The following is a 22,046-nucleotide window of genomic DNA, read 5'->3' as shown; positions in this document are numbered from 1 at the left end:
GAATTAAATTAAATCCTGTCTCACACTGTATACAAAAGTCAACTTCAGATGGTCTAGAAGCATTAATATAAGATGTGAGACTATAAACCTATTAGAGAAAAACCTGACAAAAGTTCTCCTGTGACCTTGCTCTGGGCAGGGACTTTCTGGAGGTGACAGATACAGAAATGGAAAAATAACATTGTGTCAGCACAAGTAAGAAACAATTGTCAGAACAGAGAGAAAATCTGTGAAATGGAAACAGTATTTCACACTGTGTATGTGATAAGGGGTGTCTTAGGGTTTCTGTGCTGTGGTAAGACATGACCAAAAGCAGTTTGGGGTTAAAAGGTTCATTTCATCTTACACTTCCACATCATAGTCCATCACTGAAAGGCAGTAACAGAAGCAGAAACCGTGGGGGGATGCTGCTTCCTGGCTTGCTCAGTCTGTTTTTTTAATCAACTCAGGACCACCTGCCAATGCTTGAGCTAGCCCCTCCCACATCAGTCCTTAATCCAGAAAATGCCATGGAATTGCCTACAGGCTAATTTTACAAGGCATTTTCTCTACCATAATTCCCTTTCCCCAGATACCTAGTTTTGTGTCAAGTTGATAAAAAACCAACCAGCATAAAGGGCTACTATCCAAAATATGGAAATAATTCAAAACCCAACTGCAAGGAAAAGAGTACAAAAATACAGACGACCATCAGGTATACAAAAACTGCTCAACACAACTAATTGTCAGAAATGAAAGGAAATCCACTGGGTGTCCTGTTACTAGAGGGTGCTGTATAAGAGACACAGGACAAGTTTGAGAGAGGGTCCCTCTGCATTATGGGTGAATAGAGAATACAGATTTTGTTTTTAATTATGTGTATATGTGTTCAGGTGGTATGCTCCTCTAAGAGTACGGATGCCCATGGAGGCCAGAAGAGGCCTTAGGGTTTGCTGAAGCTGGGGTTATAGGCCATTGTAAGCTGTAAGTTACAGGCAATTGACAAGGGTGTTGGGAACCAAACTCCTGTCCTGCAGGAGCAGAACTCGATCCTAACTGCTGAGCCATCTCTTCAGCCCTAAAATTAAATTTTTCTATTCAGAGTAAAGCCCAGCAACCCCACTACTGTGCCAAAGACATGTCTGCACTCCTAAGTCCTTTGCAGTATTATTCACAGAAATCAGTATATGGGACCAATGTAAATGACAGCAACAATGAGCAAATAAAGAGCATTATTTATATACACAATGTAATACCGTTCAGCCTTTAAAATCATGTTGCAACACTGTAGATAAATCTGGAGGGCATCATTTGAAGTAAAATTAGCCAGGCACAGAAAGACAAATGCTTCATGATTACAGTTATATATAAAATCTAAAGTGCTGAACTCGTAGGGAAAGAGAATAAAACGATGGTTATCAGGGTTGGGAGCAGGGCAGGGGTGATAGCCTGGACAGGAAAGTGTTGATCAAGGTATGTAACATTCAAAGTAAATAGAGCATTACAGCAACCCAGGGCCTCCTGCCTTCCACTTACTCCCCATGTGGAAGTAAAGCTTGTGTGACTGGGGTGGTGCAGTGCTCGTCTCTCTGAATCTAGCACAGTTTGTTGGGTCATGATGACAAAATTCATATAGGTGATTGATGGTGTCTGGGCTTCCTGAGTCACTGCACTGTGGAAGCATACAAGAATGTGCCTGTTTTTCAGCAGCTACAAAAAACATTGGAATAACTCCATACATCTTATCAGACCACCATGCTTTAAAATTAGAATTCAACAACACAAATTACAGAAAACCTACAAACTCATGGAAATTGAATAATGCTCAACTGCACCATCCCTGGGTCAAAGAGGAAATAAAAAAAGAAATTAAAGACTTCCTCGAATTCAATGAGAATGAAGACACAACATACCCAAACCTATGGGACACTTTGAAAGCAGTGCTACGGGGGTAGTTCATAGCACTAAGTGCCCACATGAAGAAACTGGAGAACAGTTATACTAGAGAATTAACATCACAGCTGAAAGCTCTAGAACAAAAAGAAGCAAACTGCCCCCGGAGGAGTAGACGCCAGGAAATAATCAAATTGAGGGCTGAAATCAATAAAGTAGAAACTAGGAAAACAATGCAAAGAATCAATGCATTGGTTCTTTGAGAAAATCAACAAGATAGACAAACCTTTGTCCGAACTTACCAAACAGCAGAGAGTGAACATGCAAATTAACAAAATCAGAAATGAAAAGGGGGACATAACAACAGACTCTGAGGAAATCCAGAGAATCATTAGGTCATACTTTGAAAACCTGTACTCCACAAAATTCAAAAATTTAAAGGAAATGGACGACTTCCTGGATAGCTATCACTTGCCAAAACTAAATCAAGAACAGATAAGCAATTTAAATAGACCTATAACCCCTATGGAAATAGAAGCAGTCATCAAAAGTCTCCCAACCAAAAAAAGTCCAGGTCCAGATGGCCTCAGTGCAGAATTCTACCAGAAATTCAAAGAACAGCTTATGCCAATTCTTCTCAAAGTATTCCACACAATAGAAGCAGAAGGGTCTTTGCCAAACTCTTTCTATGAGGCTTCAATAACCTTGATCCCCAATCCACACAAAGGTACAAGTAAGAAAGAGAACTTCAGACCAATATCCCTCATGAACACTGATGCAAAAATACTCAATAAAATACTGGCAAATTGGATCCAAGAACACATCAAAACAATCATTCACCACGATCAAGTAGGTTTCATCCCAGGGATGCAGGGATGGTTCAACATACGAAAATCCATCAACGTAATCCACCATATAAACAAGCTGAAAAACAAAAATCACATGATCATCTCACTACATGCTGAAAAAGCTTTTGACAAAATCCAACACCCCTTCATGATAAAGGTCTTGGAGAGATCTGGGATAACAGGGACATACTTAAACATAATAAAAGCTATATACAGTAAACCAACAGCCAACATCAAACTAAATGGACAGAAACTCAATGCAATTCCTCTAAAATCAGGAACAAAACAAGGCTGTCCACTCTCTCCATACCTTTTCAACATGGTACTTGAAGTTCTAGCTATTGCCATACGACAACAGAGGGGGATCAAGGGGATACAAATTGGGAAGGAAGAGGTCAAACTTTCACTGTTTGCAGATGATATGATAGTTTACATCAATGACCCAAAGAACTCTACCAGGGAACTCTTACAGCTGATTAACACCTTCAGCAAAGTGGCAGGCTACAAGATCAACTCAAGAAAATCAGTAGCCCTACTATATACAGATGATAAAAGAGCTGAAAAAGAAATCAGAGAAACATCACCCTTTACAATTGCCACAAACAACATAAAATACCTTGGGGTAACGCTAACCAAACAAGTGAAAGACCTGTATCGCAAGAACTTTGAATCTTTAAAGAAAGAAATTAAAGAAGCCCTCAGAAAATGGAAAGATCTCCCATGCTCTTGGATAGGTAGGATCAATGTAGTAAAAATGGCAATCCTGCCAAAAGCAGTCTACAGATTCAATGCAATCCCCATTAAAATCCCAGCACAATTCTTCACAAACCTTGAAAGAACAATAATCAATTTTGTATGGAAAAACAAAAGACCCAGGATAGCCAAAGCAACCCTGTTCAACAAGGCAACATCCGGAGGCATCACCATCCCTGACCTCAAGCTCTATTATAGAGCTATAGTCCTGAAAACAGCTTGGTATTGGCACAAAAGTAGACAGGTAGACCAATGGAATCGAATTGAAAACCCGGATATTAACCCACACACGTACGAACATCTGATCTTTCACAAAGAAGCTAAAAATATACAATGGAATAAAGAAAGCATCTTCAACAAATGGTGCTGTCATAACTGTAGGCTGGCATGTAGAAGAATGCGGATCGATCCATGTTTATCGCCATGCACAAAACTTAAGTCCAAATGGATCAAAGACCTCAACATAAATCCAGCCACACTGAACCTCTTAGAAGAGAAAGTGGGTGGTACCCTTGAACGAATTGGTATAGGAGACAGCTTCCTGAACATAACACCAGTAGCACAGACAGTGAGATCCACAATTAATAAATGGGACCTCCTGAAACTGAGAAGCTTCTGTAAGGCAAAGGACACAGTCAGTAAGACAAAAAGGCAGCCTACAGAATGGGAAAAAATATTCACTAATCCCACATCTGACAGAGGGTTGATCTCCAAAATTTACAAAGAACTCAAGAAGCAAGTCTCCAAAACATCAAAGGACCCTATTAAAAAGTGGGCTGCAGAACTAAATAGAGAGTTTTCAATAGAGGAGTCTAAAATGGCTGAGAGGCACTTGAGAAAGTGCTCAACATCCTTAGCCATCCGAGAAATGCAAATCAAAACAACTCTGAGATACCATCTCACTCCTGTCAGAATGGCTAAAATCAAAAACACCAACGACAATTTATGCTGGAGAGGATGTGGTGAAAGGGGGACACTCCTCCATTGCTGGTGGGAATGCCAACTGGTTCAGCCACTTTGGAAATCAGTATGGAGATTCCTCAGAAAAATGAGAATAAACCTACCACAAGACCCAGCAACTCCACTCTTAGGCATATATCCAAAAGACGCCCATTCATACAACAAAGATGTCTGTTCCACTATGTTCATAGCAGCATTATTTGTAATAGCCAGAACTTGGAAGCAACCTAGATGTCCCTCAACTGAAAAGTGGATAGAGAAAATGTGGTACATTTACACAATGGAGTACTATTCAGCAGAAAAAAAACAATGGAATCCTGAGATTCGCAGGCAAATGGATGACACTAGAAGAAACCATCCTGAGTGAGGTAAGCCAGTCACAAAAAGAGAAACATGGCATGTACTCTCTCATATATGGATTTTAGACATAGATCTGGGGAGTGCCAGCCTACAATCCCATGGCCAGAGAGTCTGGGAAACAGAAACTTCATTTAGTGGCTGATCAAAGAAGAGGCAGACTCCCTCGGTTAAGTACTGAGCTGAACTCAAGAAAGCCAGTAACAGAGAGGGAGGAATGATGACCAAAGTGATTAAGACTGGGCTGGTTTAACCCCCAGAAACAGCTGACCTGACAAAGGTTGACTCTTGAATCCCAGGCATCAGCCTGGGAATCCAGCATGGGACTGATCAAGACCCCCTGAATGTGAGTGTCAGTGAGGAGGCCTAGGTAATCTATTGAGCCTTGGGCAGCAGATCAGTACCCATCTCGAGTATACATACAGACTTTGGACTCCCATGGAACAATGTGAGGTGCACTCTCACCCTGAACTCTTGGGGAAGGGTCTAGGCCCTGCCCTATATGAAACGACAGACTATGGACACCCCCATGGAGGGCCTCACCCTCCCTGGGGAAATGAGGAGATAATGGGGGGGTGGGGGGAGGGCACGGGAGGAGGGTAGGGAAAGGGAGAGGGACCTGGATCTGACTTGTGAAGCAACCTTGTTTCTTATCTAAATTTAAACTAAAAAACTAAAAAAATAAAAAATAAAAAAAGAAGCTTTAAGGGAAAATGTATAACAGATATAGTATAGGTGGTAAATAGTGTACCTTGGTACAAAGCATGTCACAGAGATTCATGGCTCAATATCTTATGTAGCCCAAATCAAGTTTATTTCATTTGAAAAAAAAAAAAAAGAAGAATGTGCCTGTTTTACTCTTAATGAACACTTGGGTAGTTCTCCAACTGTTCTACTGTGATTGGGATCACTTCTGTGTTGGTTCGCTACCAGGAGTGTGTCATAGTCTAACTCAGTAGGTAGATATGGCCTTTACAGAATGGCCAGCAGCCAAAGTCGAAGCTGTTCCTCCTCCCCACAGCTCAGGTGTTTTCTCTTCAGTTTCGTTTTGATCATACTGGTGCCCATATTTTTCTAATTCACATGTGTTCTAGATGCCCTTTGATGAGATACTTGAAAGCTCTTACCTGTTTCTCATTGTGTTGTCTGACTTTTCTTTATTGATTTGTTTCCTATATATTCCAATAAAAAGCCTATTGCAAAGCTTGTGTTGTAGAAGTCATGCACTGCTATATAGTGTCCCTTTCCTCTAACTGACATGTTTGTTTCCTAATATTATTAAAGTCCTATTTAATTAAATGCATAAGCTTATCTCTAGTGTTTCTTTGTGTCTGCCTCTAAAATTGCAAGTGTACTTACTTGTTTTCTCCTGGAAGTGTTTTGCCTTTTACACTTAACCTCTTGTCTGCATGAAATTTGTATCTGTGTGGTACAAATGGTAGGCTAAAATACACTAGTTTCCATGTGGCCACCAGCTAACATGCAGACACTGTGTCGTTCCCATTATAAAGAATAACATTCATACAGAATTCTATTCTAGGCTCTGTGCTGTTCCATTACAGCCAACTTTATTGTTGTTGTTAATATTGAAGCAAAGTGGTAAGTGGGTGAAGTTCTTGAGACAGACTTCCTAGTTGAGTGCAGTTTGTTTATTCAGACAAACAAGGAAGCAGTGTTAGGGCATTTACACTTAAGTTGGAAATGTCACATTAGTGTGAGAATGCAGTGTCTCAACCCGCACATGATGGCTTGTTTTTTGTTTTCTTTTAATTTCACTTTTGTCACTAAATGATGTTTCACATATTGCAATGCATATTTATGCTTTATATCTGGTGTTTATGTGTTACAGCACATGCATTTTACAGTATTATGATATTTTCATAATAAAATATATAATTGACATTACACAGAAATCATTACATAGAAAATCCAGAAAGAAAATTATTTCTTCTTACCTTTGTGTCATCTAAGGCAGGGTAGGGCTGTGACATCAATAATTATCTAGTTGCTTCGGTCAGTGGTAGCTGACTTCTCTTGTTCTGCATGCCCGTCTTCTCCTGTCCCTCATGTCCATTCTCTCTGTATTGTACTCAACAATGTCATCAATACTGACACAACAGCCACTGTCTGGACATCAGGACAATGAGGACATAAAGGGGAGTTAGCCACAAAATCTTGACAGCAAGTAACACAGGTAGTTCTGCCCACATTACTTTGGCCTAAACACACTGCATGTCCTCACCTAACTGGAAAGGAGAAAAATCCCTACTTTGTGCCCAGGAGGAGAACTGGGTATATTTTAGACAATGGTCACTTCGTGCATGATTGATTTTGGAGCACATGACCTTTAATTTGTGTTTATCTAAGAAAAATAAATACACAAAGACAAACCCATTTTTTTTCTCATCATATCATGTTGTTTCTAAACCTCTGAATGAAATTCTTGTGAGTATAGGCAAGGAGGCCTTTCCTAACCAAACCCTTCCATGGCTTCTCCTCCCCACTGCGGGCTCTCCTTTGGACATGTCCACACCCACTGCAGGCTCTCCCTTTCTACCCCAGCCCACCTAGGATTCGCAGGGACTTGCCATTTCCAAGGTACTCGTGATTGAATGTTTTTATTTCCTTGTTTTTACCTGACTTTTCTGTAACTTTTAGGTTAGAAATTTCCTCAAAGAAACCCTCTAAGATGCTGGAATAGGTGGAATCTTCTCCATTCCATTCTCTCATAACAGTCTGTACTTTACTTCTAGGACAAATCTTTTTTGTTCAACCCATTTCTCAATTGCAGTATGAGCTTTAATGCTCTGCTCACCACACTGTATGCTCTCCCTTGGGTCTAGCTCAGTTACTGGCATGCAAGTGCACATTAAATACTATCTGGTCATATCTGTATATTTTATGTCTGTGGCATTCATGCAATCTGTAGAGAACATGTCTGTGTGTTTCTGTGGTCCACAGAGGACAGTTTGATCATGAGAAATGAATCAGGGAAACTGCAGATACATTCATGCTACACCTCTATGCCATGGGGGCTAAGAGCTTCCAGATTAATAATGCTTTTCCTGTTCTCTCTAAATTAAAATGCAGCACACCTAGATTTTCACTTTATTTAAGAGGTTTTCATGTTCTCTTTTATTGAGCAATGTTTTTTATGTTTAAGTTGAAAGCCCTAAAGTCAGGGTATATATAACATTCAACATAAATAGCAGTTAAACTGCCCAAGCAATGGGGACATTATACTGTTACAGTCAGTAAGCAAATAAACCCTATGATACTAAGCTGTGTTTTCTCCTAGCTTTCTGGAGGTGGTACTGAATTACCAAAACATGGTGTGATTCAATTTTTGTAATAGTTTGCATCAGCAAAAGGGTGTGTATGAGATTATTTGAAAAGCTGTGCTGCACAGGACTCCTTCACTGCATCTGTGCTGCACAGGACTCCTTCACTGTATCTGTGCTGCACAGGACTCCTTCACTGCATCTGTGCTGCACAGGACTCCTTCACTGCATCTGTGCTGCACAGGACTCCTTCACTGCATCTCTGCTGCACAGGACTCCTTCACTGCATCTCTGCTGCACAGGACTCCTTCACTGCTTGACTTCATTCCCATGTGTGTAGACAGCCTTCATCTTCTCTGTTCTTCCTTTCAGAAACAATAATAAAACTTACCACCTTTCTGTCTATCAGTGTCATCGTGGCCTGTCTCCTACAGTGATGATCTTACGGTGGAGCAGATGGGATGGCGCAGACACCCTTATCTCCATGCTCTTCATTCCTATTCCAGAAGAGATACACTCTCTATTTTTTCTTCCTTTTTTTATTTAAGTTAGAAACAAGTTTGTTTCACATGTCAATCCCAGCTCCCTCTCCCTTCCTTCCTCCCCAGCCCTCCCCACCAGGTCCCCCAGTTACCCACCAATCTCCACTCTGATCCCCAGGGAGGGTGAGGGCCTCCATGGTGGATATCCAGTCTGACATTTCATCCAGGGCAGGGCCTAGGCCTTCCCCCAAGAGTCCCGGCTGAGAGAGCATCCCTCATTGTGGGATGGAGAGCTACTCTTTAAGTCCATGTGAATGTGAGATTATAAGGAACATGGATGCAGATGATATTTGCAGAGCCTGTGTACTTATTCAATGGTACTTTTGAGTAATAATTTTTAAAGTCTATTGTATGCCTAAAGCCAGGGAAACTCAGAAAGAAATGAGAACTGTAGGTGCAATTTTAACATTTTATGCAAGTAGTGGTAGTAAGAGCTAAAGTGAATCTTCTGCCAGCTTTAGTTTCCTCAGTTAAAGAGTGGGGATGATAAAATACTCACTAACAGTGCTCATATGTGGAAAAAATTACACCATCCAAGCACTCATCCTATGACTTGAAAGAGCCCAGAGTGTGCTGGCTGCCATCTGTCGTCCTCCATTACCTATATTCCTCTCTCCCCTCCCCCGTCTTCAGCACACTGTCGTCACGGCTACATTGTGACACCACCTTTGCTTGCCACCGTCTCTTCTTTTACACCTTTTCAACCTCAGAAATCTGTGTCGTTTCCTGTCTCTGGGGAGCATTAATGTCCTGTCTTCCGATTTGTTACTGTTCTCATTGCTGTGACCAGAATGCCCAAAACGAAGGAGAGATTTGATTGGTTCAGTCTCAGAGGGGTTAGTCCACACTTGCTTGGCTCCTTGTGGTTGGGGAGCATGTGAAAGTTGTTCACTTTGTGTTGGATAAGAAGCAGAGAAAGGGGGGGAGAAGACAGACAGACAGACAGATAGACAGAGACGGAAGAGGTTAGAGCAGGATAACAAGTTATTCCAGTGATTTCATTCCTCAAGCTTAATCTCACTTCTAAGCACCAGCTGGAAGCAAGCTTTCCATACAAGATCCTCTGGAAGACTGAATTCAAAGCATAACACCTCCTGCCCCTGACCTTCTCACCTCCTCTCCCCCTGACCTTCTCACCTCTGCCCCTGACCTTCTCACCTCTGCCCCTGACCTTCTCACCTCTGCCCCTGACCTTCTCACCTCTGCCCCTGACCTTCTCACCTCTGCCCCTGACCTTCCTCACCTCTGCCCCTGACCTTCTCACCTCTGCCCCTGACCTTCCTCACCTCTCCCCCTGACCTTCCTCACCTCCTCTCCCCCTGACCTTCCTCACCTCTGCCCCTGACCTTCTCACCTCTGCCCCTGACCTTCCTCACCTCTGCCCCTGACCTTCCTCACCTCCTTTACCTCCGACCTTCCTCATCTCCTCTGCCCCTGACCTTCTCACCCCCTCTGCCCCTGACCTTCTCACCTCTGCCCCTGACCTTCTCACCTCTGCCCCTGACAGCTGCTCACTATGGACCGGATATGTCAGACTGCTGCACTTTACAGCCTTGGCTGTGCTCCTGCTCCTGGCTGTTTCTTGGTGCAGACACCTTGCCTCTTCAGGTTGCCTACCCACAAGCATTTTAGTTCAAATGTGTCCCTTTTAGTATGTCCCACTCTTAGTTACCTCTTCTCATCTCTCACTAGCTTCTGAGTTCCATGACAGCAGAGAGCCTGCCTGCCTCACCACATATCACTCACTGTAGGTACTCAGTAAAAATGCACTACATTATGTACTATGATATGCTGCAATTTTAATGTTAATGTGTTTATATTATTCTAGGTTCTTGGACTTGTCCAAAACATGAGTGTCTTCCAGTGCCCAAAATGTAAACACAAAACCCATATTTTTGGTGCTGATGGTGCAAGAAAACTAGCACAGACCCTTGATCTTGATGTTCTAGGTAAGACCTTAGAATGCTCTTTCGCAGGGGAAGTTTCAGGAGGGGAAATGGCATGGAGTTAACATAAGCAGTCGTTTGGGACTCCGTGGTTTTGGAGTGTTAGTATAGCGCCACTGTATGTGTCAGGCTCTCTCTGGCATCTGTGAACAGGCTCGTTCATGATACAGTTTCTATGACAGATTGAAAACTGCCTGTATATTCAGTTTGAGGAGAGAGATGTGGTCTGGGTACCATGGTTTGAAGCCATTTTAAAGGGTGGTAGTTAGCTTGGCTGTGACATTGGACATAGATGCTACCGTACAAGTAGGTGGGCATGGCCATGTCCCCTCAGTGTGCCACAGCACACCTTCTCAGAGTACGTTCCTGGACTGTGTGTAAGGGCCTTCGTGAGAAATTCTTCTTCAGTCTTTCAGCTGCTCAATGACAAGATCTCCTTCCAATGACTGTGATATACAACTGCAATTTCTACAAAATATGGCACTTGAATTTTCATTGTAGATATTGTTTATTACCTTGAATCCAAGAATTAAGTAGGAAAAGGGGGAACTCATGTGATGAGTGAAAAAACAACAGCAACCCAATTTTTGAGTAAAACATGATTTTACAAAAAGTCCACAAGCAAGCTATGGATGTTTAAGACAACATGCTTTTCTATTGCAGTCCTGAATGAACTCCTGTTCAGAGCACACACAGATGTTACTAGCTTCAGGTACTTGGAAATTAAGATCCTTTAGAGATGAAGCAATTTCAAAACATTATTATAAGTTTCTGAAAGTTAATGCTAAATGCATTGTTGTTATTATTCATTGCTCTGTAGTTGCAACTACAATACCAGGTGAATGCTAATGATATATTTTGATACATTACTTAGTTATAGCTACTAATTATTTTCTGAAACTGTTCTTCAGTTAACTAACCTAAAAAGTTCAATTTTCCAAATCTGCATAATAACATAACAGATTGACTTTCACTTATGTAATAAAGTAAATGTATAATTACAATGGCATTATTGAATTATGCTGGCAGTGTACTTCCCTAACTTAGAACAAGTGGGACAGTTTGGCAACTCATTTATGTAGATGTTGCAGACTCCCAGACACTGGAAGTTCTCTCTCAAGTAGCTGCTCACAAATGTGTGATGACCTAAAACGGTGTCAGAGGTAGTGGCTGCTGGGCCTGCTGTGGAACTGCGTCTCCACGCTGTTGCAGGGACAGTGATCCGGAGTTCCCACTCATCTACTTAATGCAGTCAGGGAAGCCCGGAGAGATCTCCTGTGCGCGAACTGCAGGCAGCGGTCTGCTTAGACCGAGGTTGGGACTGCGGGTGAGGAACTGAAACTGGGGAGACCTTGCTCAGCTAAGGTTTTCTGCAGCTTAACATCCCCACCTCAATTCGTTTCTGACCTGTGGTTGATAGTTCCTGAAACAGCTCTTTGAGTTTTTAAATTTATATTTGTAAATGTATGTGTGTCGTGTGGTGGCACGTGTGTCATTGTGTTCACGTGGGGACCAGAGAACAACTTTCAGAAGTCACTTTTCTCCTTCCATGACATGAGTCCTTGAAATTGAACTCAGGGCCAAGCGTTTTTACTGACTGAGCCACCCCTCTGTCCTGAGGTGGCTCTTTAGACCTGTATCCATGTGAACCAAAAGGAATAGATGACATACAGTAGTTAAGTCTCAGACCATCCCAGAGCAGTCTGCCCAGCATCTGGAATGTGCCCTGATTTCTTTCCAAGATGTCCTTCCTGCCCAGGCTGCTCCTTGGGCTTCATTCCCATTCTCACTGTGGTCTTCCACGGTCTTGTGTCTATGTGTAGTAGTAGGACTCTCCGGAGGGCAAGTATGATGTCAGCATTTGACTGAAATACAGGGTTGGCCTGTCTTACTCCATTTCTGCAGCAGAAAGAAGCCATTCAGGTTTCCTTGCCTTTCATAAATCAAGAGAAAAACCTTCTGGGTTTCTAAGCTCTTTATGTAACATTTACCTGCCTGCTGCTGTGAGAATCTTTTACAGTCTTAAATTGACCTGCAGAAGGGGCATCAAATTTGCTGCAAAGCTAATCTTTAAATGAAATAATCATATATTTTGTCATTTATTTTATCTGTCAGGGTTCTCTAAATTCTCTAAAGGAACAGAATTCTGTGTGAGAAAGAGAGAGAGAGAGAGAGAGAGAGAGAGAGAGAGAGAGAGAGAGAGAGAGAGAGAGAGAGAGAGAGAGAGAGAGAGAGAATGTGGTGTATACTTTATTAGAGTGGGTTACAGTCTACAGTCTGACTGGTCCAATAATGGGTTTGAACCTGATGCAAATGGCTAAGAATCTAGTAGTTGTTCAATTCACAAAGCTTGATCTCTCATTTGGTATTCAATCCATGTTGGAATCCTGAAGAAGTAGGTTCTAATACCAGCAAAGGAATGTTTCGGCAACAGGATGGATGAACTTGCCAGCAAGAGTGAAGGAAAGCGGGCAAAAAGCAAAAGCTTCCGTCTTCCATGCCCTTTTACGTGGGCTGCCACGAGGAGGTGTGGTCAGATTTAGGGTGGTCTTCCCACCTCAGACCATCTAGGCTAGCAAATCTCTCACAGGTGTGTCCAGCTGCATGGGTTTTAGTCGGTTACAGATGTAGTCAAGTTGACAACCAAGATTAGCATCGTGGATATTTAGGAAAGCGTGAAGATTGTATGAGCAGAGTACAGCAGTATATATGTGTGAAAATGGTATAATGAAAGCCATTTTGCACACTAACCAAGAAACATGAAAATAGCTGGGACAAAAAGAAAATGCAATTGCAGAGTTGGCTGATAATAGCAGCCTGAAGTACCTGTCCCTCTGCCATACTATGTGGGATAAATTACAATATTTTGTGACATAGATAGCTGCATTGTTTATATTTCTTGGCAGGGTACTGTGTGATATATTAACATAAAATACAAACTTACACACATGTTTCGGTACCCTTTGCAGGGGTTGGGGTACTTCTGAGACACACAAGTGGGCAGTTCTACTTATGACTGCATCTACTGAATTTTAGTCCTCAGCCTTCAGGAGCCTGGGGAAAAGCACTCTGCTCTCCCTCTCGGTACAGCTGTGTCAGCTGTGCACAGCTGTTCCACATCAGTCTGTGTACGGGCAGTACTTCCCAAGGACACACCACAAACACCACACTCCCAAGTTATGTGTCATGCTACATGGTTAGTAGATAGTTAAAAAAAAGTGGCCCAAAAATAGATTAATATTGGGGTATACATCTGACTTACTTTTAAACGTTTTTATTTCACTTTTCCTATGTTTGTGTGTATGTGTATGGGTGCGCATAAGTGGAGGTCAGAGGACAACTTAAAAGTTGATTCTCCCATTGCACTGTAGGTTCTGGGGTCTACCTTGAGTCATCAGGTTTGGGAGCAAGCACCTTTACCTGCTGAGCCATCTTGCCAGTCCCTGATTTAGTTTATAACAGTTGTCTTCACTGACACATCAGGAAGACTCTTCGGTGCCTTTGGGGGACTACTTTGCCTCTGCGTCTTTTGCTCATCCATCTCCTCCTTGGCATGCAACACATTGTGTCTGTATCAGCTATTACAGGGGAGTACCCTCTGAGCTGTTCTGATCTTCAGCAAAGACCAAGTCAGATGCCTCATTTCCTGGTTGGTTGCCCCAGAGCTTGTACCTATATGCATTCTTAGTCACTCAACCGCCTTAAGTGGAGTTTTTCACCCTTACTTTGCATTTGAAATTCCTCTTTTAGACATTTAACAAATTGAGGGTAGACATAATTCTACTTAGTCTGGGAGACTTTAGTTCAGATTTTATTTCTTTCCAAAGTTGGAGCAGTGAGATTGTGAGAGCCTGTGTGAGCTTCTCTGGCACTAATGTTTTCCTGTGGGCTTTTGCAGGAGACGTCCCGTTACACCTTAGTATAAGGGAAGCTTCAGATAAAGGTCAGCCAGTTGTGTTTTCCCAGCCTGAAAGTGAGGAGGTAAGTTACATTTTTATGTCTTTCTTTTTGTGAGCTGTATCCTTTATGATATACAGAATTAGGGAGCTTTAGTTAAGCTTGCTTGTACACAGGACATATGCATAGACAAAGGCTGCTTACCCTGACTTTAGGTCACTCATCGTGCCACGTGCTAGGCTGAAGGTGTGGATACCAAACTCTCAGTTCAGGCAGCAGACAGCTGGCCTCACTCCAGGCAGTTTTCTCGTGAAGAACCCATGTTGAGAACTTGCTGGCCGGCAGCTGCTAACTGCTCCAGAGTGTGACACTTCAGCATTGCACCTTCAGCTGGTTGTGGAGAGGGAACCTGACGTGAGAGAGCGATGCATGGAGCATCCAATCAGGGATGAGATTTTCGCTGTGGTTTTTTTCAAGGAATATGATTGGCAGCAAGGCAGAAAACCTAGTAGTGTTTCCTTAGCCAGCATCCTGAGGGATAACTGATAGAGTTTCTAAGTTGTCGAAATATGAAGTTTTTAAGGATAAGCATTTTATTATAATGTTTTCTGAAAAATAGACATGAAATCAGTCACGGATGTATCTTCTTTCCTGCTTAGTCCTTGCCGTTTAAGTTGGAAGCTCAGTTATCTGTGTGTTAGTTTGCATGTAGTTTTTATGCCCCTTCGTCAACACCGCAGTCTTCCTGTCCACCCTGTCCCCCAACTCCAGCCCTGCCTTAGTGGGTGGACTCTTCCTGTCCACCCTGTCCCCCCAACTCCAGCCCTGCCTTAGTGGATGGACTCTTCCTGTCCACTCTGTCCCCCAACTCCAGCCCTGCCTTAGTGGATGGACTCTTCCTGTCCACCCTGTCCCCCAACTCCAGCCCTGCCTTAGTGGATGGACTCTTCCTGTCCACTCTGTCCCCCAACTCCAGCCCTGCCTTAGTGGATGGACTCTTCCTGTCCACTCTGTCCCCCAACTCCAGCCCTCCCTTAGTGGGTGGACTCTTCCTGTCCACTCTGTCCCCCAACTCCAGCCCTCCCTTAGTGGATGGACTCTTCCTGTCCACTCATGACCACTACCGTGTTCATTCTTGTTCACTCCTCTCTCATCTATGAACAAGAAAGTGTAAGAACGAAGCCCGGTTAATGCCATGAATAAAGTGAGAGTACATTTGATCTAGTCATGAATGAACAGCACTGATTCATTTAGTTACCCTTTGGTGGGCACAGAGCACCGTTCCCTGTCTTGAATGTCAGCCAGTGTGGTACAGCTGCTGGAGAGTGACCTTTGAGTAAATACAATATAGCCCTTATTGTTTTCCTTTTCTCTGCCTTTCAGGTATTAAATTTCCTTTCCACGTTTTCCTCAAAGAACTTTCAGATAAGCAAAACCATAACTCTTTATTGCTTTCATGAAAAGTTTGAAATGAGGGATTTTTTAAAATTATGCACATTAAAATGATTTCCAGGAGCAGAATATTTAAAGGTATTCTGTGGTGATTCCTTACAAATAACAGTATTTTTTAAGGTATTCCTATCTGTTCATTATTGCTTACCCACCCACCCCCCTTTACAATACTCCAAAAATAAGAAGCAATTCATTGAGTTAGAGGAATGTCATTTAACAGAGAACAAATCGTCCAAAGATAATACAGTTTTAAATGCTAAGCAGTTGTATTTGCAGTGTCTTCGGAATTAATGTTTCTGTGGCCTGATTTACATGTGTGGTGACTGGGTCTCACTGTTCCTAGGAGACAGTGCTGAAGGTCCTAAAACAGCCTCGTTCTTTGGAGCTAGGCTAGTTTTGGTTAAGTTTCTTCAAAAATGATAAAAGTCTCATGCACTCATCATCAGTGTTAACTATGAAGGCTTTTGGTCAGTTTTAAGCAGAAATGCCATGAATAGGAAAGTGTGTAGTGAGTGCCCAGTTCCTTGTTCCCCATCCATGGAAGCAATTACTTCCGTTCTGGAGTTGCGGATGTCGTCGTTGTCATTGTTGGTCATATTCTAATAATAGCAGTCAGAGGACCAGAGACCAGTCAGGCTTTTATACACTGATTTAACAACTCAGTGTGCTGTGTAGGGAATCCCCCTATTGCAGATGAGGAAACTGAACTCAAGGAAGATGAATCATTTCCCCCAGGGCTGTCACAGAGCTAGTGAATTATAAAATAGTAAGAAGCCAGTCTGTTCTTCTCAGTGAGACCGTTTACGTTGTGTCAGCCTCTGGCTCTCATATTAACAGTTCCGACTTCTTTCCTTTCTTCTAAGAGACTGGCACGATGCTAAGTACGTTCCTAACCTTCCTCACTTGGTTCCCGTAGCCTCCTTGTGAACACATTCAATCTCCTTACCCCTAGGCAGGAGTTTGTTTACACTGGAAGTTTGTCCAGGCTAGTGCTAGAAGGCACTTGCACACTCAGCTGATACACAACCCATGCTCTGGGGGACAGCTGAGGAGAATCTGCCCCTCAGGTTCTGCTAGCAAGGAGAGCCATGGAGCAGGGCATGGGGTCCTAACCTGCTCAGAGAGTCCCTGGAAATCTTGTCCAAAATGTGTCAAGGTGCGTTTTTCTGGGAAACTGCCCAAGAGCCGTGTTAAGAGTCATAAAGGGGATCTCTGAAGAGATGGAAAAACAGAATTGGAGTCCATGCAGAGTGATTGCCAAGCTTACCACTATCTAGGTGGGACCCCAAAAGATCTCCTTCCGCTCTTGAAGCTTTCTCCCTATCTATATATTAATGCCATGTGGGGGGAGGGGTTAAACCAGGCATATGAACTGCACTGGAAGATGGAGAATAGATCAGAGCTGCCCTTTCTGCCTTTAGAAGCTTGCTGTCCAAGGTGTCCTAGCCTCAGTTAAAGGGCTAGGTCCATGTGTGCCCTGACCCTTACAGCATCAAGGAATGTCACTCCAATGGCCTACAGTTGAGAGTAGCAGGATTTGATCATGGGAGTTGAGTTCCCAGCTTGAGCATTAATGAAAACATTTCTCGATATTAAAAGACTGTAACTGAGTCCTGAAACCTGCCTCTACCTAAGATGCATCTTGCCTCCTGATAACTTTCTGTATCCCCGCAACACAAGTAAGCTTGCTTCGGAAAGTTTAACTCTCCAGTGGTGTTTCACTTTCAGGAGAGATGAATACTACTGCATGGCGGTGACGCAGGTAGAGGTGTGGGTTCTGGTGAATTTGAGGCGTCATTTGAGAAGTTGGGAGGGCTATGACACCAGTTAAGAGCTAATGGTCGCTACCTACCCGTGAATGGGCCCAACTTTGTGTCGGGGCACCAGTTAGAGGAGAAGAGTAACTGAAACAGGATGATGTAACCCCGGGTGCAGACGAGGAAGGGCAGATGGTGGCTGCTCTGAATCCAGCCCTTAGTGTCATAGCATCGCCCCATGCTCGCAGAACTGTATCTGACCTTTGCCTCTGCTGAGACCACTACGCATGGAATGGACGGTGACAGGTGATTTGTATGGCCTTATCATTTGTAGCAGATAAAAATATCAGCACACAGAATGATATCCTCTTAGAAGATACTCTTGGTGAAGATTTTCAAATATAAATGGAAGATTTATTGTCATATAATTTCTAGATCATCTCCCCACTGCCTTAATATGAACAAAATATGATAAACCAACTACAGATATTTCAAAGCGAAAATGAAACTGACTTCCATACAATTTCTTTCACTCTGGTCCCATTTGTTCCGTATTTCCTGGTAGTGACGGCACAGACAGAATTCCTTTAGATGGCCTAGTAGACAGGCCTAATAGCAGGGAAGTTGAGTTAATAAACGGATAGTAGTAACAACTTGAGAAATCTCAATTATATATTTTACACAGATGTATCTGTGGCGTTTATGCTGGATGACAGAAACAAGGATTTCATTATTCCTCAGGAAGAAATGTTCTCTAAAAGTATCCATGTGAGCTACTCAGTGAGACTGCAGCGCTATCTTTCTCTCTCTCTCTCTCTCTCTCTCTCTCTCTCTCTCTCTCTCTCTCTCTCTCTCTCTCTCTCTGTGTGTGTGTGTGTGTGTGTGTGTGTGTGTGTGTGTGTGTTTGGCATTTTGAGAGTTTTCTATAACCCAGTGTGGCTTTGAACTCCTGTTCATGTTTCTACCTCCCAACCACTGGGATCACAGGCGTATGCCTCCATGCCATGCCTGGTCAGCCTGCCCATTTCTTAGTGGCTACTTAAGCTGTGCACACTCTGAGCCGGCACTTGACATGCCTTCTCATAACCGTGGGGAGTGTGTGCTGGCCCCACAGACAGCTTACAGCTGTGGAAACACCCCAGGAGGGATTTGTCACTAGCCAAGGTCCTTCAGCTAACCAGTCATGACACCAGGCCTTCCAGCCCAGCCTGTGTGACTCCAGGGCCCCTCTCTCACAAGCTATTCTGCCTCCTGGTAAATCATTACATCCTACGGACTTGCCAGCACAGGGCTTCACATGCAGCAAGGACCAAAATGGATTTGTTGAAATGATACAGCACTGCCTGAAAAAAAAATCAGCCTCAACAGTTCTGTAGAGATCAAATCTGTCCAACTCAGCACTTTCGGGGGCTCCATAGCGAATGCCAATCTAACCATTACCTTGAATGTGATACCCTGGGGGTCTAAACTCCATTAAAGAACAAAGATTGAGTGTGACAAATTTAATTATTCTGGAATCATCCAGAAGTTTTTGTGTTATGGTAGGTGCTAAATGATTATGGAATGAAATCCTTGATCCAGCTGTTAGAACTCAGGCATAAATAAAGATATGTGAGATATGTTTCATTCAGCAGATGCAGGACTTCTCCATAGTGTGCCACACTGGAGGCCGGGGCCGGGAGGCTGACCACTTTGGCTCAAAGTCCAACTTGCTACCAAGTAGTCATACTGTTTTAGACAGTCTTCACTTTTCTAGGTCATGGTTTCCTCATCTGTAACGTGAAGATGACTATAGAATTTATCCCTGAGGTAACTATTAGGTTATAAAATAACTGGCAAATAGGAAGTTGGATAGTTTTTAATAATAGTGGTAGTGTGGTCATAACTATATCAGTAGAAATTTGTGCTTTTACAAAAATCTTTGTATGGGTAGGGTGACCCACACTTGGGAGGCTGAGGCAGGAGGATTACAAATTCAAGGCTAGTCTGGACTACATGGTGAAACCCTGTCTCAACAGATAAAGAAAAGCCTCACTGTTTCACAGTTACTGTTTATGGATAAGACCGGCAGTTACTTTTTATAAATATCTGCATTGCACTTGTCTAAGAGAATTTTTTAAATTCAGATCTCATGGTCATTGTAACCAGACAATGGGCACTGTGTCTTTGGGTCCTCTCTTAGTAATGCATTGTGCTGGGGATCCCAGAGACCAGGTATGTGACACTTGAACCAGGAATCTTTGCACAATGCCCAAATTCACCTGGAAAAGAGCTGTCATGTGCTCTGGTCTGGGGAGAGTGGGGAAAATGTCCTCTAAAGGGAGAGCATAGGTGGTAAGAAGTAGCTCTCTTTCAATTGGCTAATTTGCTTTATGCCAAACGAGAGTTGGCAGTCTCTGACTCAGTATTTCTCCAAGGAGGAAGGTTTAATTTTTCTGCAACTTAACTAGGTTGTTAATTTGCTGACATTAGAATTAGAATTTGAAAGACAGCCATTGCTGGCATTGATTTCTTTCAGAGAGTCACCTTCCAAGTCTTTACTTTCTAATTCTGTGAGCCCCTTTCTCCTGTGGCCCCCGGCAGTGTACCCTCACTGGAGTTCTGCAGCCCAGACTGCTGCTTTACCCCCAGCTACAACAGCGGCCATCTGTGACACAGTTCAGGAGTCACTCTGTGTCTGCTGGGAACATCGAACAATGAGTCTGTTCTTTTCCAGGCCAAAGCTTACCTGCACATTGCTTCAGAAGTGGTAAGAAGATTGCAGCCACCTCCAGAATGATGTCCAAGTGCCCTGGAAATTGTCCTGGTGTTTGATAATCACAGACTGTCAAAAAGTGAGCATTGTGGATGACTGTCATGATTGTTTTCTTTCATTTTTAAAGAAATGTCTCATTTTCAGATTTGATTTGACAGCCCATGACTCACAAATAAAGTTTGTATGTGTCTGTGCTGACCGCTGTGTTTGGGGTTAGAAAACCAGTTTGTCAGCCTCACTGTTCATTCTGCCACCTCTTGAAGAACTGTGCCCTCCATGATGCTGCACTCCCAGGTTTAAAGAGAAATGCACTCCCCTGCTGAATATCGATGAGTCCTCCAACTGTTTCTAAGTGCGTGTGGATGTAAATGAAGCACCTTGCCAGCAGGCAGTTGGGCTGAGGTTTGGACCTTGCCTGTAGCCCTGTCTTAAACATGTTCTTGATAGAAAGGACTTCTGCTTCATGTGGCCCAGACTCGATGACTCTGACTCTCCCGGATGGGGCCAGGGCATGGATAATAATTTTGGTTATGATGGTGTTTTAGCCACTGCTCTATTACTGTGAAGAGACACCATGACCATGGCAGCGCTTATGAATGAAAGCCTTTCATTGGGCCTTGCTAACATTTCAGAGGTTTAGTCCATTATCAGCATGGTGCAAGCATGGTGGCCTGCAGGCAGACGTGGTGCTGGAGAGGAGCTGAGATTCTACATCTGGATCAGCAGACAACAGTAAGAGAGACACCTGGTTTGAGCATTTGGAGCCTCAAAGCCCACCCCCAGTGACACACTTCCTCCAACAACGTCATACTTCCTACTCCCTGTCATGGAGCACCACTCCCTAATAACTAAGCATTTAAAGATATGAACCTATTGGGGCCATTCCTATACAAACAACCACAGAAAATAATTGTGATAATAAAAATAACTTGTGTCCAGTGATTCCTATAGCCTTAGACTTTCTCATTCATACCAGTGGGCACTGTTCATTTTATGAATGATGAACGGAGGTATGGGAAAGGTAAGTGCCTTTTTGTTGGTAGGTTCCTATTTCTAGCAGATGACAAAGCTGCCATTCAGCCACCTTTGCAGTTTACTGAGTGAGTCCTCCCTTGTACAACATTAAGTATATTCTGATTGCGAAAGAGAGGCTTAGTGTTTGCTGTAATCATGACATCCCAACCCCCTCCTTAGGAGTATTTCATGGTATTCATGTTTCCAAGAATATACTTTGGAAAACAAGTGTCGTGTCTAATTGAAACACAGATAGACAGCCAAAGACATCCCAAGGTCAGGGAGCTGTAAAGCTGCAAGTACTGATAAGAGCCCAGGAGTGCATCCCTGGTTTATGGTCAGCTACACAGAAGTGGTCTTTGCCCTTTGGCAAATCTATGGTGTCCTGGGATGCTGCTCTTTAATTGGCAGCTAGAAAGTTAATCAAAGGGCAGATATACCGTCAAACAACTACATGGACATTTCTAGCACCTTATATGGGAGAGTCAAAAAGCCAGGTTTTTGCACTGAACAAATGATTAGATTACATGGTTATAAAACATCTATACTGTGATAGTACTCCACAGCTGAAAATGAGAAAACTGAGGGTTCATGCAACAGTCTCATTAAGGT

At 43.0% G+C, this 22,046-nt stretch overlaps 1 protein-coding gene across 3 annotated transcripts in view; it reads left to right on the top strand.

Annotated features, from left to right (window-relative positions):
* Positions 1 to 21,362, top strand: part of Nubpl (nucleotide binding protein like) — a 184,378-nt gene extending 163,016 nt beyond the window's left edge. For 2 of the 3 annotated variants that reach the window (XM_040743105.1, XM_040743107.1), the window contains exons 9-11: positions 10,442 to 10,562; positions 14,458 to 14,540; positions 15,840 to 15,979. In XM_040743105.1, coding sequence (XP_040599039.1) covers positions 10,442 to 10,562; positions 14,458 to 14,540; positions 15,840 to 15,962 — 327 coding nt within the window. In that variant the 3' untranslated portion in view covers positions 15,963 to 15,979. Of the gene's footprint in view, positions 1 to 10,441; positions 10,563 to 14,457; positions 14,541 to 15,839; positions 15,980 to 20,381 lie in introns of those variants that run through there. The other variant, XM_040743106.1, reaches the window with a different exon arrangement.
* The last annotated feature ends 684 nt before the right edge of the window (positions 21,363 to 22,046 follow it).

The sequence above is a fragment of the Mesocricetus auratus genome, unplaced genomic scaffold (assembly GCF_017639785.1).
Source record: "Mesocricetus auratus isolate SY011 unplaced genomic scaffold, BCM_Maur_2.0 Super-Scaffold_15014, whole genome shotgun sequence".
In the NCBI taxonomy this organism is placed as follows: Eukaryota; Metazoa; Chordata; class Mammalia; order Rodentia; family Cricetidae; genus Mesocricetus; species Mesocricetus auratus.
The sequence above is the reverse complement of the archived record's forward strand: the minus strand, read 5'-3'. Positions and strand labels throughout refer to the sequence as shown.